The sequence below is a fragment of the Scleropages formosus genome, chromosome 3, assembly GCF_900964775.1.
Source record: "Scleropages formosus chromosome 3, fSclFor1.1, whole genome shotgun sequence".
Taxonomy (NCBI): Eukaryota; Metazoa; Chordata; class Actinopteri; order Osteoglossiformes; family Osteoglossidae; genus Scleropages; species Scleropages formosus.
The window spans coordinates 1,519,939-1,537,134 of NC_041808.1; the positions used below are offsets into that span (position 1 = coordinate 1,519,939).

Genomic DNA, 17,196 nt, shown 5'->3' on the forward strand with positions numbered 1-17,196 from the left:
TCAAAAGAGCCTCTCTGTGCTTCTCTGTTCTTGTGACTCTTTCTTGTGTGGAGAGCGATCCCAGCCGGCGCCCTAATCGAGAGCGGTTGCTTGGGGCGATTCGCAGATCCGGGGACGGGGCCGTCCGGGACCGTCCGGAACCGTCCGGAGCCAAACGTGGCTTCCCGACGACCCGGTGTAAGTGACTGTGGGACCTGCCGGCGCTACTTGGCAATGGGATCGTGGCGAGAGGCGGCTCCTTTCAAAGTTACGAATTTTGGCTTGGCTGCAGAGGCGCCGTGTTTTCGTCGCGAGGCCTGTCCTGACAACGTCTCCCCGTGTGCCGGGGGGGGGTCCACCCAGGGTGCAGAGGCGCTTCTGAAAGCAGTGCGCAATATGGAATCGCTTGCCTTTGGCTACAGTAAATTCTTCCGCTGAAAAAGCTTCAAAGGCTTCATCTCTGACTCCTCCTCTACTTTTCCCGGAGCCGCCCGGCCCAGCGAAGGGGGAGGGGGGGGGGGGGTCGGGTGCCGAGGAGCCCGGCGCTTTGGTCTCCGCTGCAGCAGATCCCGCTGTAAGAGGAGCCCTGCAGCAGGGAAACATCACTGCCGCCGCCCAGAGCGTTCGTACCCCAGTTTACCGCCTTATTCCAGCAAACGAGGGACGTTTCTGCGGAAGGAGGAGAGGAAAAAAGAGTTGATATTCGCTGCTGTTTGGATCAGACGTCTCTTGCCAGGTAGCAGAACCTCGTTCCAGCTTTTTCCTCCTCGAATCTTCGTGATTCTGTGCTTGTCCAGCAACAGTCGCTCGTTACAAAGTGGCACTTTTTTTAACAAGTGACTTGTTGATCTGCTTGTTTTCCCCAAATGAAAGGTTTCTGCTGGCAGCCTAGTGGTTAGAGCTGCTACCTTTGGATCCGAAAGGTTGTGGGTTCGAATCCCACCTCCTGCAGTACCCCAGAGGTACCTGCAATAAAATTTGCTGCAGTAAATTACCCAGCTGTATAAAGAGGTAAGTAATTGTAAGTCGCTTTGGAGAAAAGCATCAGATAAAGGAGATCTTCGCTACGGTGGCGGATTCCCTTTTCTCCATCCGCTCTTCCGCTTTGAACGTGTCATTTTAGGCTGGAGGATAGACTTTGGAGACTTATGAGCAGGAGGTATAGCGGGGCAGTAGATCCACGAGTTCCTCTCTCTGTCCGGGCCGAGAAGGCGATGCCGGCGCCTTCGTCCCGTAAATGTTCCCGGGCTTCTGTTTACTTTAACCGCAAGGGGTCGGCGGACCGTGACCGTTACGCAGCGCGCGGCGGCTGGGCCTTCCATTCCCTTTTAAGGCATCGGCTCATCCGTTGCGCTTCTCCGAGCCTCGTGGCCGGTAGAGAGAGACAAGCTGCTCTTAGTTTCCGGCCGAACGGGAGCGTGGATGTGTTTCGCAGCCTTTCCCTCCTTCCCCCTCCTCTTACTTCCATTCCTTTGTCTCTCCCTGCGTCCGCACTCCGTCAGCGTGTCCCCCCGCGTTTAAGCTCACATCTCTGCGGGGTCATTTCTCAGTGAGTTTTTGTTACTTTCGTCAAACTTGTCGAGTTTTCGTGCACTTTCATTGGTTGCCACTTTAAAGAACAAAAACAAAACCAGACGATTTAGTTTTCGCTCTTATTCTCGCAGCTTTATGATTTACTTCATTCTCGCGAGGTATACGTACAGTACTTCGCTTCGGGGACTTGGACCTTAAGCACGTAAGGCCGATCTGCACCACGGTAAATGTTCCATCAATTGCTGAGCTCAGAGATTATTTCAATGTGCTTAGGGCAGGGTGGGGCAGCTCGGGTGTCGAATATACAAATGTGCACTGTTGAATCGGTGTACAGTACTACGGTACAGTGGGTATTAACTGACAGTGTAAACGGTACTGAATCTGTGTACATTACTACGGTACAGTGAGTATTAATAACTGACAGTGACCAAGTTCAACACCCAGTCCTGGCACGTACCACGCTGGGTCCTGGCAGCATGGTAAACGCAGCGGTAGAACAGCGGCCTTCTTGTCTCAGAGGTGAGGAATGATGACTAAATGAGTGTCACGATGGAGCAAACAATCCCAGTGTCCCCCGGGGGTGTCGGTGACGGAGAGACCGTGTGAGGGTCCTTCCAAGCGGCTCCATCCTTTGGGCCTCGTACTCCGCTTCAAGAGATGATACGATTATGAAATATGACGATGATGGTTACGGCAAAATCGGTTCGGGAGACGCCGAGAGGAACCGCGCGTTCGTGTGGAACGGTCCTTCGGTCTGGTCCACGCGCAGGATCGCGGGGAAGGAGGACACGTCCGAGGCGGGACGCTCCGCCCGCTCGCAGCTTTCGAACCCCTGCAGGGAGGGAAAAACCGAACCGCGATCGTTCTTTTGTGCTTCGTTTTCAGAGGCTGTCGGAGGCGACGTCGATCCTGGGAAGGTTCCACCGCCAAGTTCTCGAGTCGACCGAACCGCAGAAGGACCCGGCCGCTTTTTTTCCTCAACTCTGGGGAAAGCGGAAGATGCGTTGACGTCCCCGTTTGCATCCCCACCCGGTAAGACCGTCTCAGACAGAGGGCGACGAGCACACCTTTGAAGCCGTGGTCGCGCACTCTCGACGACGAGCGCCATGTCTCGCTGGGGGCGCAAGAATAAAAACGCGGAAGCGCCAGAGGCGGTGCGCACCGTCACCGAGGGCCTCAAGTTCCTGTACCGCACGAAGCTGCTGCCCCTGGAGAACTACTACAACTTCCACGACTTCCACTCGCCGAGCCTGGAGGACGCCGACTTTGACAACAAGCCCATGGTGCTGGTTGTGGGCCAGTACTCCACCGGAAAGACCACCTTCATCAGGTGACCTGACGATCACGTCTTTTAAACCGTGGTCTCGGGGGGGTGAGAATCACTGAGCTCACACACACGCACACACCTGGCTAGTGCCCATGTCTCCAGGATAGGCTCTGGAGCACCGCGTTGATATCGGGCTGGGGGGGGGTGGGATCTGCACAACCTGGTCCATAGCTGAGACTCATTTGGGTTTAAGGTACCTGCTGGAGCAAGACTACCCAGGGAGCCGCGTGGGTCCGGAACCCACCACCGACTCCTTCACGGCCATCATGCACGGCGATGTGGAGGGCGTCATTCCTGGAAACGCCCTCATCGTGGACCCCAACAAGCCCTTCCGCAAACTCAACCCGTTCGGCAACACCTTCCTCAACAGGTGAGCAGACAGGCACCTAGGGGGGGTGAAGCAAAGTTCGTCGTCCTCCTCCGAGTGGCGCGTTAACATCTGCGGGAGGGAGGGGCTTATCAGTTCTTAAAGGGCAAGGAGCAGTGGAAAAGTTGGATTTCCACCGAACCAGGAAAAAAAATCACGTTGAATCGAGGTAAACCGAGCAGGGCAATAACCCAACGGTCGTGTGGAAAAACTCTGCCGCTGCCACGTTTACCGTGCCTTCGTGATGATGTCACATTTGTTTGTTAAACACTGTGAACTGGGCCTGCCGATGTCTCGTGGACTGCTCACGGTTCTCCTCCAGCTTGGTTTCCACTCCGGACGGTTATACTTTATGCTTTAATGTGCCTTGATTGCTGAGCCTGAGCCCTGAAGAATGGGTGGCAGTAAAGTGTGGTAAAGGGCGGTAAAGGCCCACGGACAGGAAGTCCTGGCACATCGCTAGATTTCGTTATTGTTTCGCTTTGGCAGAAAAGTTCTTTTCCTTCAGGAAGCTGAGAACACAGTTGAGGCTCTTTGCACACAGTGGCGCTCCATGTGGGTAAGGGGTTGGGGGGGTGAGGGGGTGAGGGGTTGGGGGGTGTGGTCTGAGCTTTAGATGGCCTTAGATTACATAATGAGGTATGAAGAAAGATGCATTTCTCTCTTTAACGATGTTTTGTGTAACATTAGTGGTGAATAACTGCCTTTTCACTGCTTTGTATGCCTTTAAGGGGCTGTGCCACTGTGATTACTGTAGTAAATCATGGTAAAACATTATAACTGACTGTTAAGAGTGACTGTTACCATGGATGGATGGATGGATGGATTGATTGACTGATCGATCGATCGATCGTTCCACCATTCCTGGAGGTCACCCTCATCAGGGCTCTTCCTTGCACAGGTTCCAATGCGCTCAGATGCCCAACAAAGTGCTGGAGAGCATCAGCATCATCGACACGCCAGGAATTCTGTCTGGGGCCAAGCAGAGAGTGTGTCGAGGTGAGGGCTGCGCGGCTGCGGGGGGGGAGTAGAGTCATGCACTGTGCCGTTGCCTTCAGACCTTCTGGTAAGTTTCCAAACTGAAGAGCACACCAGAGCACTCGAAGGACCCGGGTTCGAATCCCACCCCCTGCTGTAGTGCCCTCGATCAAGGTACTGACCCTGAACCGATAGAGGAAAAATTACCCTGCTGTATAAATGGGTAAATCAGAGTAAGTAGCTTAACACTGCAAGTCATTTTGGAGAAAAACATCATAAAATAAGTAAATATAAAATTTCTAGACAGTATATAGAGTCTTCATCGTGTTTCTGAGCTCTGCTGTACTGCTGACAGAAAGGGTGGGGGTTGGAATGCAGAGGAGTTCTAGGGTGGAGGTGCAGGTGGAACATCGGCGAGGAACGGAAGAGCAGGGGCGCGACGCTGCACTCGAACCCGAGCCTCTCTCCATGTAGCTCGGTGTGTTTAAGCTGCTGAGCGCTCCTGTCCACAGTGACCTCCTCCTCTTGTCCTCAGGACATTGCTGAACCCTAGGAGATCCTAATAAAGGTCTATTTCCGGATTCTCTCTGTCACCGCTGATCAATTGCGGAATGTATTTAATTTGTGCTGCCGGACGCCGCGGTGGACTGGGACGATATGTCCAGCTCTTCCCGGGTGTCTGCTTGTTGCGGGGGCGGCGATTCAAAGCCGTCCGTTCTTCGTTTCCCGCGCCAAACGTTCGGAGGAGGACCTCCTGGTGAGGAAGTGACGGCTTTTCTCCCGCGCTCCCTGCCCAGGGTACGACTTCCCGGCGGTGCTGCGCTGGTTCGCCGAGCGAGTCGACCGCATCATCCTCTTGTTCGACGCCCACAAGCTCGAGATATCGGACGAGTTCTCGCAGGCCATCGAGGCGCTGCGCGGCAACGAGGACAAGCTGCGCGTCGTGCTCAACAAGGCCGACATGGTGGGCACCCAGCAGCTGATGCGCGTCTACGGCGCCCTCATGTGGTCGCTCGGCAAGGCGTTTGGCACCCCCGAGGTGCTCCGCGTGTACATCGGCTCTTTCTGGTCGGAGCCGCTCATGATAACGGACAACCGGCGCCTCTTTGAGCTGGAGGAGGAAGATCTGTTTGCAGACATACAAAACCTGCCGCGGAACTCGGCCCTGCGCAAGCTCAACGACCTGGTGAAGAGGGCGCGGCTGGTGAAGGTACGTCCCCCATGTCCCGCACGTCCCAACCGCGCTTTCCCGTCTCCTCTAGAAGACCGTGCGCGGTCATCGCATCGCGTTCCGTCGTCTACGAGCGCTTGCCCCAAGCCGGGTCGCGGCGAGCCGGAGCCTAGCCGGCAACGCGGGGCGAAAGGCCGAAGGGGGAGGGGACGCGTGCCCAGGACGGGACCGTGTGCAAAATTTACGGTTTGCACATTCAGAGGCGACACGGTCGATAACGGGTGCACGCTGGGTCCTCGACTTCCGAACACGTCTGGGCGTGTTTGTAATTCGATTTGTTCGTAAATTCGACCACCGTCCAATCAGTAAAAGTTTAACCATACAGATGTCCCTCGATTTATTCACGGGTTGAGTTCTGTTTTGGGGGAATCAGGTAAAGCTATAATGACAAAGATTTGCTGCAAGTCTTTTATGTGTTTTATTATATAAAAGTCACCCAGGGTGTTCTGGGATTTGGAATCTGGAATCCCGGAATCATACAGCGTGAGGCAGGGAACACTGGACAGGACACCAGTCCCTCACGGGACTTTTATTATCTTTCATTACATTGAAACAACATGGACAACAGAATCAGAATCTGGCCAATTTCACTTATTTGCTGGACAAATTCTGTGAAAGTCTTGGATATAGCAATGACGCATTTTTTTTCTATCTATCTATCTATCTATCTATCTATCTATCTATCTATCTATCTATCTATCTATCTATCTATCTATCACTTTTTTGAAAAATTTAGTACATTTTGGACAAAAAATCCAAACAAATCGTTTTCATGTTCCAAGGTCCACGCCCACATTATGAGCTATCTGAAGCAGGAGATGCCCTCCGTGTTTGGGAAGGAAAACAAGAAGAAGAATCTGATCTACCAGCTGCCTGTCATCTTCTCCAAGATCCAGCTGCAGCACAACATCTCGGCGGGAGATTTCCCCGACTGCGCGAAGATGCAGGTCAGTGCCTGTCTCACACCTCCTTTCTCCAGCAGTGTTACGAGGGCAAAATGTTTGCGCTTGTACAGTGGAACGTGTCCAGATTCATTGTTTATGGAAGGATTTCACTCCTCGCTTTAGTGCAAAGTAGAGCTGAATCATCTGGCGCGCGCGCGAACGCACGTTCAGATTTGTCTCTCGCCCCGTCCGTGACTCGCGGTTCTGCCGGACTCTCAGGAGCAGCTCGTGGTCCACGACTTCAGCAAGTTCAAGGCCCTGAAGCCCACCCTCATGGCTGCGCTGGACGAGCTGCTCTCCACGGACATCGCCAAGCTGATGCCCCTGCTGCGCCAGGAGGAGCTGGAGGGCGGCGGGACCCCGGGCGTGCAGGGCGGGGTCTTCCTGGGCACCCGCGCCGGACCCTTCCAAGAGGGCGACCCGTTCGCCAACATGCGGGAGGACGGCGAGGACGACGAGGCCGCCGAGTCCGCCGCCGCCGACGACGACGAGTGGGTGGTCACCAAGGACAAGCCCAAGTACGACGAGATCTTCTACAACCTCTCGCCCTGCGAGGGCAAGCTGAGCGGCACCAAGGCCAAGGACTGGATGGTGAGCACGCGCCTGCCCAACTCGGTGCTCGGCCGCATCTGGAAGCTGTCGGACGTGGACCGCGACGGCATGCTGGACGCCGACGAGTTCGCGCTGGCCAGCCACCTCATCGAGGTCAAGCTGGAGGGTCACGGGCTGCCCCAGGAGCTGCCGGCCCGCCTCGTACCCCCGTCCAAGCGGCGTCACAAGGGCTCGGACGCCTAGACGGCTCCGCCCGCGCCCTTCTGCTGAGCCCCCGGCGCATTCGGTCGCCGCCGCCACCACCCCCACCCCTGTTTTCCCTCCATTTCTTCTCGCAGAGCCCTTGAGCACACCGACGTCCCACCTGCGCCGTGTGTCGCGTGTTCCCGTGCCGTCGAGGGCAGCGCCGCACACGCCGAACACACCGTCACACGCAACACGTGACCTGTACGACACCCAGTGAGTACGAGCGTAATGTCCTAACGGCGGGCGGCAGGGGGCGCAGCGGGTAGAGGTGCTGCCTCGCACCCGCGGTACCCAGGTTCAAATTCCACCTCCTGCTGTGTCAATGGGTAAATCGATGTAAGTAGCTCAGCTTTGGATAAAAAATAAATGTAAAGTAAATGTGGACGTCGACGCTCCGGGTCAAGACGATCCACCCCGATCGTTCCGGCAAAGCGTCCACCTCTCTGCGCGAGCGCTGAACCGTAACCGCGTGCCGAGCGCGGCCTTAATTACCGTGTTGTGATACCGCTAAGGTGAATTCCCATGAGCCCTTGTGTGCCGAGTGTCGACCGTTTCGTGGCCCCCTGTGCACCAGACCCCGCAGCACAGGCGTTTACGGTCACGTGCCCCACCCCCTTCCTCATTAACAACACGTGTTCCATTTTTTCAGTTTTTGCATCCCTTTTCTTGCATGTTTCTTCCTAAGAAAAAGCGTTTACAATAGTTAAAGTTCACGCACTCAGAGAAACTCATGGCTGGAGAGAATGTGCGGCTCCAGCAACGGCGGAACATCGCTGCAGGTGCTGCGTAGCAGGTGGTTCGACCGTGTGCTCATGTAACGCGTACCGTTCAATAAAAGATGTTGCTCAACACTGGTGTTGCTTTCCTGAGCTCACGCGTTCAGTGGGAAATGGCGTCAACCTGCGAGGAAAGAGCTGCAAATCACCGCGAACCTCATGAAGAACCGTGAGCGCAGGGCCGGTTCCGTTGGAGGAGAGGAAACCTGAGCGGCGTCTCCATGCGCTCTTTGCGCCACTTTTACACCGTTTCCTTGCAGCCGCTTGGGGGAGCACCTCGCCACGTACTCTCTCGCTCAGAGTAAAGGCAACGACCGGCAGTTCTCCATGCTTCTTCCCCCTTTAAGAACTTGTGGTCGTGGGAGGGAAAAGCGCAGAACAGACAAGAGGAAGAGACACGGTGAAAACGCAGTGAAAACACTCGAGTCTTTTCTTGAGCTCCAGCGCATTCTCGCTCCTGCTCTTTGTGAGGATATTATTAATAAAACATTAATAGCAAATGCACGCCCTTAGGCACATGGGGGGGCCTCATATCCAAATGAAAAGATACACAAGCGTGTGGTAGCATGTGCCCAAAACATGGTAACATTCCGTTTCTCAGCGACGGGCCTCATAAACAGTGAGTCACCCTCCCCAGAGCCAAGAGCCCAGCTCCGTTTTTCCATTCTGCACCACACACGCACTCAGACACACACTCACTCTGCCCCTCCTCTGCTTACACTTACACTCTACTGAGTGGAACGTCCTGGAATCCCTCTGCTGCTATAACTGTATTTATAACTATATTTCATTCTTCTCTCGTTGCGCTTCCTTGCGTGAAGGAAACGCTGCCGGTCCAGTTTAGCACTTCTTCCCCAGGACAGGACAGGAGCAGGGCTCTCGATCGCCCCGAATCACGCATAAGGAATGTGTGTCGCAGCCAGGCTCGGCTCCCGCTTCTTCTCCGCTTGAGACCTTTGCCGGCTCTCTTCGTCGAGGGCTTCGGAAAGCCACGGTCCGCAGGTCCGCAGGTCTCGGCGCCAGCGTGTGGCACTGATGGATGGAGGCGCCATCGTCAGCGCCCGATGGAGCGAGAGCAACGTTGCCTCCGCGCCTGGAATGGATTCAGTAACAGCTGTGTGAACGTCAGCTTCAGCTCCTGCGCTTCAGGGCTGGACTGATGATGCACCAGTGATGGAGTAATGTGAGCCACGTGGTCAAAGATGCACCTGACAGTCACCGTGACCACTGGGCCACTGGACAAACTGACCTGCTGTGTGCACCCCCTTGTGGACATGTGCTGGGAATTGCTCCAGGTCACTAGGTGTCACTTTGTACATTTACATTTACGTTTATTCATTTAGCAGACGCTTTTGTCCAAAGCGACATACATCTTATGCATACAATTTATGCATTACCTTGAGAGAAGGAGATATAGCTGCAGACATGAAAGTCTCAAGCAAATCTAGTTTGTTCCCTACCACTTGCTGCACCGAGGTTCACCGTTCGAGTAGGTGCATAAGACACAGGATAGACAAATCCCAATACCCTCCCACCAGTGTTTTTTTTTTTAATATTATAAGATACACAAATAAGCAAGTACAATGCCAGAGTAGTGGCTGAATAAAGATTGTATCTGGGGATGCTTCTGGAGTTACGATGGGTGAACAGTTACACCATAGATGAGCTGGAGAGATCTTGGGCGAAGTGGATCTGGAAAGGGTGGGTTTTCAGACCCTTCTTGAAAACGGACAGAGTTTCCGCAGTTCTGGGGAAGGTCATTCCACCACAACGGACCCCGGACCCAGAACCGAGAACCTCCGAGCCTTGCCTTTCGTGCACGGGACCACCAAGCAAGCTGAAGTAGACAAACGAAGGGGTCTGGCTAGGGTGTACCGGTTGATCGACTCCTGTAAATAGCCGGGAGCAGTTCTATTGATGCATTTGTATACAGTAACCAGGGTTTTGAATTTGATTCGGGCAGCTATAGGAAGCCAGTGCAGAGAGATGAGTAGAGGAGATACGTGGGAGCGCTTTGGCAAATCAAACACAACCCGTGCAGCAGCATTCTGTAGAAGCTGAGGAGGTTTGATGGCATTAGCAGGAAGGCCACACAGGAGAGAGTTGCAGTAGTCCCTACCGGAAGTCACCATGGCCTGGACAAGTAGTTGGGCGGAGTCAGTAGGGAGGAAGGGACGGATCCTACAAGTATTATGCAGGATGTATCTGCAGGACCGGGTTGTGGCTTCAATATGTTGAGAGAATGACAGACTCACATCAATCGTAACTCCTAGACTCTTAGCAAAGGAGCTAAGTAAGTGAGTTTTCCAGTTTGATTGAGAGGTCGTGACAGGAGGACAGGCCAGCGGGGAGGTAAAGAATCTGTTTTGGAGAGGTTGAGTCGGAAGTGGTGATCATACATCCATGAAGAGATGTCCGGGAGGCAGGCAGCAATGCGTGCGGAGATGTCTGACGCACCAGGTGGAAAGGAGAGAAGGAGCTGGGTATCATCAGCGTAGCAGTGGTATTTGAATCCATGGGAGGCTATGACCAGACCAAGGGAGGAGGTGTAGATGGAGAAAAGAAGAGGACCCAATACCGAGCCCTGCGGAACACCGGTTGAGAGAGGCAGAGGAGAAGAACGAGAGCTCCGCCAGACCACTTGATAGGATCTGTCAGAGAGGTAGGACAAACCATCTTAGTGTCGCACCTTTGATCCCAAGCTGGTTAAGAGAGGAGAGTAGAATCCGGTGATTGACAGTGTCGAATGCTGCAGACAGATCGAGGAGGATGAGGACCAAGGAGAGGGAGGCAGTTCTAGAAGCTTGGAGAGCATCAGATATCGCCAGAAGGGCGGTCTCAGTGGAGTGACCAACTTTGAAACCAGGCTGATGACCATTACGGAGATGGTTCCGGGTGAGGAAATCGGACAGTTGATCACAAGCTGCCTGCTCAAGGGTTTTGGACAGGAAGGAGAGGAGAGAGACCGGTCTGTAATTTTCAACTAGATTGGGGTCCAAGGAGGATTTTTTTTTTTAACAGAGTTGAAATTAGAGCAGTTTTGAAGGCAGCTGGGAAACAGCCAGAGGAGAGTGAGGAGTTGATGACAGAAGAGATGGAGGAGGAGAGTTAACAGGGAAATGTTCTGAAGGAGTGATGATGGGATCGGATCAAGCGAGCAGGTGGTGGCTCTGCGCAATATCAGCTCAGCGACTTCAGATTCAGAGAGTGGCTTGAAGTTGGAGAGGATAGCTTTGCAGGGAGATCCAGCGTGAACCGGGCAGGTTGTTGATGAGAATTTATCAGTGATCGCTTTGACTTTGTCTCTGAAAAACAAAAAGTCATCAGCAGTGAGAGAAGAGGGAGAAGGAGGTGGCGGGGGACACAGAAGGGATGAGAAGGTGGCAAAGAGTCTGTGTGGTTTTTTTGGATACAGACTGTATTTTGTTGTGGAAGAAGGAGGTTTTAGCCGAAGAGACAGCAGATTGAAAAGCAGCAAAGAGTGACTGGTAATCATCCAGGTCCGATGGAGTTTTGGATTTACGCCATCTTTGCTCTGCAGCCCACAGTTTGGTCTTGTTAGCACGTAACGTATCAGACAGCCATGGGGTAGCAATGGGGCGTGCTGGTCTAGAAGACAGAGGACAGAGAGAGTCAAGGGAGGAAGATAAGGCAGAGAGGAAAGTGTTAGTGGAATCATCTGTAGATAGATCTGAGAATTGTGGAGCAGAAGGCAGAGCAGCCAGAGTAGCAGAGGCAAAGCAGGAAGGTGAGAGAGATTTTAAGTTGCGGCAAAAGGTGACAACAGGAGCAGGAAGAGACAAAGAGTTAGTGGTGAGGGAGGGTTGAAAGGAAATGAAAAAGTGGTCAGAGACATACAGAGGCGTGACAGAGAGAACGGGACAGCCACAGTTGCAGGAAAATACAAGGTCAAGACAGTTGCCTGCTTTGTGAGTAGCAGGGGATTGGGACAGGGAGAAATCGAAGGACTGTAGGAGCAACAGAAGGCCGCTTGCATGAATGTCATCGACATGCAGGTTGAAGTCACCCAGGAGAATGAGGAATACTTTGTAGGACGTATCTATATTCTGGATACTTTTTTTTACACTTTATAAACTTCCAGGACTTTTTCACGCTCCGCTACCTCGCCTTCCTTCTCACCTTTAGTATATTTCTTTTGGAGTACGCCATTCATCGTCAGGCTGGGTCCAGTACAGCATCAGCATTTTTGGTGTATTTATTTATATCTATTTATCTGTCATGTGAGGGGGTGCGGTGGCACAGTGGGTTGGACCAGGTCCTGCTCTCCGGTGGGTCTGGGGTTCAAGTCCCGCTTGGGGTGCCTTGCGACAGACTGGCGTCCTGTCCTGGGTGTGTCCCCTCCCCCTCCAGCCTTACGCCCTGTGTTGCCAGGTTAGGCTCTGGGTCCCCGCGACCCCGTATGGGACAAGCGGTTCTGAAAATGTGTGTGTGTATCTGTCATGTTTAATATTTTCAGACTACACACAATTCAGGCCTCCCGTCATCAGTATAATGCATTTGGCTGAAATTCTTGGGACACAACACTCGTGTGGCATTATTGGGCCCGTCGTGATGATGCCGTCTCAGCCTTGCAGTGATGCTCAGACCTCTGGGGGGAGGGATTCACAGCTTTTTTTATGCTCAGTTTGTGGGACATGTATGTGCTGACACACCACACGGGGAAACGAACATGGCGGAGCACTTCGATCCCACTGTGTTCCGCATTTTCGTGGCCTCGGTTCACACCCATCCACGTGACAGCGGCGGACGCACCTAGAAACCACTTGCTAGACCGGAAAGTCTCCTTCAGTCAGCAGTGAGCTCACAGAGACGCTGTTATGGGAACTTTTCAGTCAGGCCTCGGGGAGGCGGTGCCCGTTTTTCTCCCCACATGCGATCTTTCCACCGACACGGGAAACAAAGCCATGTGGTGACACAGAAAGACTCTGTCGTCATGGTAACGATGCTGCGCTCAGTTCCACACTTAAGAATTGGACAGTTAAACCACACAGGTATGACAGGACGTGCAACAATACTTACTTAGACTCCACTGGTACAGTAAGAGCCTTCATCAATGATACTAGAGCACAAGGCAGGTTGGGGTTCAACTGGAGGCCTTCAGACTGAAAGACTGTACTTATTTTGACATGATTGTGGAAAAGGCAGAAGGTGAAGGAGAGGAAACAAAATGACAAGAAAAGTGGTCTGGCGGCGAGACCGCCTTTGATGTGGCTCTGCAAATTCAGATAAAAAGGCGATTAGACTGATTACAGTGAAACATTGTAACAAGAGAAGATCGGAATGACGCTTGCGATGAACAGGCGCCCCCTGGTGGACAATTCCTACGTGTCCAATAATTCAACGGAATCACAGCGCAGGGTCTCACACGAAACCCGAATTTGTATTGAGAATTCGTGTACATATTTTGCGACTAAATACATCGTGTCATCAGTTATGGCCTGAACTGAGACGGAATGCTGACAAGTTGAAAAGTCGTAATTTAGAGCCGCCTCCCTCCAATTACATAAGAAGCACAAAACAGGATGAAACCATATGCCCTGGATGAACAGGGGTCCTCGGAATACCACGCACGACAATAACCTGCAATCCTCTTTATTAAAGCTTCACCTTAATTATCTTGCGCTTAAAAGCATACTGGTTTTTACATAATATGGTTTTGAATTTAAACAAATTCTACTTTTGGAAACACCTTCAAACCCGTCTGACTGGTTTACCCCCGTAGCTCCCAGTGGTTCCGTCCTCAGACATCTGCTCCGAGGAAGAGCAGTGAAAACAGACGGTCGGAGGAACGGGCTCAGTCTGCGGGTTCAGCTTTTTAGAAAGGCTGCGCGGTTCTTCGTGTGGGTTTTGCTGCACAACAGCGTCACCTCGTCCGGCACTATGGTGGTCAAAGTGCACGTCATTTACTGGTAGGTCACTCGGGCAGCGAAACTGATAGTGTGGGAGCTAAAAATAATCCCCAGAGTATAGAGTTCCAGTTGATAGATGTACCGTGTGGCCTCGGTCGCTAGAGGGCGATGGAGGGCGTTTTTTTCCCTCTGACGTCAAGGTGCGTACTATACGTACCGTACGTAACGTGCGTAATCAGCGAAGAAGAATAGGAAGAGGGGAAACAGACAACCTACTTCCGCCAAAACCCGTTGTTTTGATTCTTGTCCCAGTGAATTACAGTTTTTCTTTCCTCCCCTCGTTCGGAATTAAGCCAGACTTATAGCTGATTGCAAGACAAATGAAAGACGTATGTTAGCTTTGTGCGGATCGAAAAAAATCGTATAATCGGCGCTAGATTAAGTTCCTAAACTGTTCCTTTCATCACAGACCGGTTGTGAGTGATTAAAAAGTTATTCCCTCTTTCGAGTCAAACTGATACAAAGTGAGCAAGCAGGAAGCATTAAATTTAATGTGCAGGGTTTGCTGGTTTTGCGGTGTGTGTTCTGTGTGCTACGCGTTGTAATGTGATTGCTGACCTCTCGTGACCTCTCATGACCTCTCGTGACCTTTGCCCTTTCTGTTTCAGCGGTGGCTGAGGGTACAAACCCAAGGCAAGTTGCTTCATGTGATACAGCTTCTTTCATGCTATTTCCCCAATAACCAGTACAGGCTTACACCACTTTCACTTACATTACCATGTTTTTCTCCCTCCCCTCGCAGTTCACCAAACTCAAGACTTTGCTTGAGGATGAATTCCCAGGTGATCTTGAGATTGTAAGTAAGCCATGTCCTCTAATTGCCTGTGACGTGGTTATCTCGTGTGCCTCGCGTACCACGCGTGCCACGTTTGCGCTCTCTCACCCTAGACTGGTGAGAGCACGCCGACGACAACGGGGTGGTTCGAGGTGGAGGTGAACGGCAAGCTGGTCCATTCGAAGAAGGTAAAAGGAACGTGTTCTGATGCAGCGCGCGTTTTGTGCGTCGCTCTGACCTGCAGCTTCTGCCTAAAGTTTCCTTTAAAGGAAAGCGTAGATCGTTGGCGGAAAAGAAGTAAGTAAATTCTCACGTAATGTCAGGTACCGATGGAGAAACTGTAAACTAAAGGGAAGAATAGAAAAAGAGCTGTTAGTCAAGGAACAAATGGGTACGGGGGCCACAGCGGTGGGAGCTGCTGCCCTGCACTTGATGGATCGGGGTTCAAATCCCACCTCCTGCTGTAGTGCCTTTGTTCGAACGAGGTACTTGCCCTGAATTGATAGTGAAAATGACCCACCTGTGTCAGGGGTGAGTTATATGTGTGTATTTGTGTGTCCAGCGGGGGGATGGACATCTAGACAGCGATAAGAAGCTTGCGGTTGTGGTGAGGGCCATTGAAGAGGCTCTGGGGAAATGAGGCCGCACTTCCACTGGAGGTAGGGACCTCGTGCTGTTGCCCTCTGTCTCGTCTGCTCCTCTGCGTCTCTAGTGCTGTTAATTTACATGCCGTTTAATAGGCTGTGCCGAGTAACGTAAGTACTAATAGATTTACTGCGTTTACCCGCTTGCTCGGACATGCTTAAGAGTAAACTTATCTTAGAGTTGTGCTTCGAACTGAATGTAGTGTTCTCTCCTCTTCCAGTCTGGTGTCTTAGTGTGTCTTTCTCTCCGGCGGTGCGATTAATGAGGGTGGTACCCGAAGTGTCACAGACACGGGTGCGACTTGATGGTTCTCGTGCTGCCGGGGAGATTCCACGCTGAATGCCTGGACTCGACGGCTTTGGAAAACAAAGGGAAACCTGATATCCTGTGAAACGTACCCATTGGGGGAGGGGGGGGGGGTTGCTTCATAATGGTGTGATCTTCTGTTCTCATCTGTGGTTGGGATATTAAAAATCCTGTTTTAATGGCTAGAATTATTAAAGGGAGAATATTCTGCACTTCCTTTTCAGCATATTTCTTTTAAAATGTGTATTGCACATAGTTGTGGTCATTGCTTTTAAAATGCTGAGGTTTGCTTTTGAAATGCTGTGGTACTAATAAAGGGATGTCAGTGAAATGTTTTGTATTTGTGTTTATTTCTCTTTTCTATGAAAAACTTTTCTTTATATGTAATAAAAGGCATTACAGAGCACTGTCTGCCAGAACAAGACACAAGACCAGATCCTGTGGGCATCACCCTTATGAACAGTCAATACTCCCTTTCAGGTCTCCTGTCAGTACAATATATCCCATGACTTTTGTAATTTTATGTGTTTTTATTACATTTTTTTTAATTTCTTTTTACTCTGTAAGTGAATATTCTCTTTACTCTGTGGGGGGGGTCTGGGGTTTGAGTCCAGGTTGGGGTGCCTTGCGATGGACTGGCGTCCTGTTCTGGGTGTATCCTCCTTGCGCCCTGCGTTGCTGGGTTTGGCTCGGCTCACCGCTACCCTACTTGGGAGAAGTGGCGTGCCTCTGTGTGCCTGATTTTATTCTGTGTCAGGTGTCTGTCTGTAATACTGAAAGCACCAGAGCAAATTCCTTGTGTGCATCAGGACCAGCAGATTCTGCGTGCGCGCGCGCCAGCACACGTTTCAATTCAAGCTATTTATTTTTTTGTAGAGTGCTCTTCTCACCCAGTGATGCACTTAGCAAAGCTTAGTCTGATTCTAATGTACTGTATAGTACTCCACAAAAAACAGATTTTTTTTACCTCATTCCTACAGACAGCTTTTAATACAGTTTGAGTAGGATGCAAAAAGAATATTAATCTGATTTAAAGTGGATAGCTACTTTAATGAAGTACACTGCAAGTATGAAATCGTTTCTTATGTTCCACATATTGTAGCAGTGGGTGCGCAGTGCTTGAAACGGCCACAGGAGGGCAGCGCAGTGCTTGAAACGGCCACAGGAGGGCGGCGCAGTGCTTGAAACGGCCACAGGAGGGCGGCGCAGTGCTTGAAACGGCCACAGGAGGGCGCTGTACCATAGCGTTCGAGGTCTTTAACGTTCATCTTTCTTCATGAACAGACGCGCTTGAACGACATGAAACAGCGGTTCCAGAAAATTTAAAATGCTTTATGGATACGACCCGGTGCTTTTTATGTATGAAGTGATTTCTTTATTTTCGATATAATTCGTTTAAGACTATGTAATACAGTCTATAATATAAATATTCTAGATAATATAACATCGAAAATATAAAGATATAACGTAACCGGTATTATAAGTTTAGGAATGGAAATGCACGTATGAAAACGTTCTATGCGTAGCGTACGGTATGTGCTGTCAGATTAAAACCACCATTTAACCACCACCTAAATTTATACTTATTCTGCAATATCCCAGGAACC

The 17,196-nt window shown here is 51.4% G+C and overlaps 2 protein-coding genes across 5 annotated transcripts; both read left to right on the forward strand.

Annotated features, from left to right (window-relative positions):
* The first annotated feature begins 50 nt into the window (after positions 1-50).
* On the forward strand, positions 51-7,999 carry ehd2a (EH-domain containing 2a). 4 transcript variants are annotated; one of them, XM_029250241.1, is made up of 7 exons: positions 51-177; positions 2,398-2,842; positions 3,033-3,209; positions 4,108-4,205; positions 4,982-5,394; positions 6,198-6,362; positions 6,579-7,999. In XM_029250241.1, the coding sequence occupies exons 2-7, from the start codon at positions 2,619-2,621 to the stop codon at positions 7,152-7,154; spliced, it is 1,653 nt and encodes a 550-aa protein (XP_029106074.1). In that variant the 5' UTR covers positions 51-177; positions 2,398-2,618; the 3' UTR covers positions 7,155-7,999. The 4 variants fall into 4 exon arrangements, with proteins under 4 accessions (XP_029106074.1, XP_029106072.1, XP_029106071.1 ...); XM_029250239.1 differs by lacking the exon at positions 51-177 and adding an exon at positions 501-715; XM_029250238.1 differs by lacking the exon at positions 51-177 and adding an exon at positions 870-990.
* A 5,706-nt stretch (positions 8,000-13,705) lies between these two features.
* Positions 13,706-15,924, forward strand: selenow1 (selenoprotein W, 1). Its single transcript, XM_018736320.2, has 6 exons — positions 13,706-13,863; positions 14,472-14,496; positions 14,606-14,659; positions 14,752-14,826; positions 15,201-15,297; positions 15,504-15,924. The coding sequence occupies exons 1-5, from the start codon at positions 13,835-13,837 to the stop codon at positions 15,276-15,278; spliced, it is 261 nt and encodes an 86-aa protein (XP_018591836.1). The 5' UTR covers positions 13,706-13,834; the 3' UTR covers positions 15,279-15,297; positions 15,504-15,924.
* Positions 15,925-17,196: the final 1,272 nt, after the last annotated feature.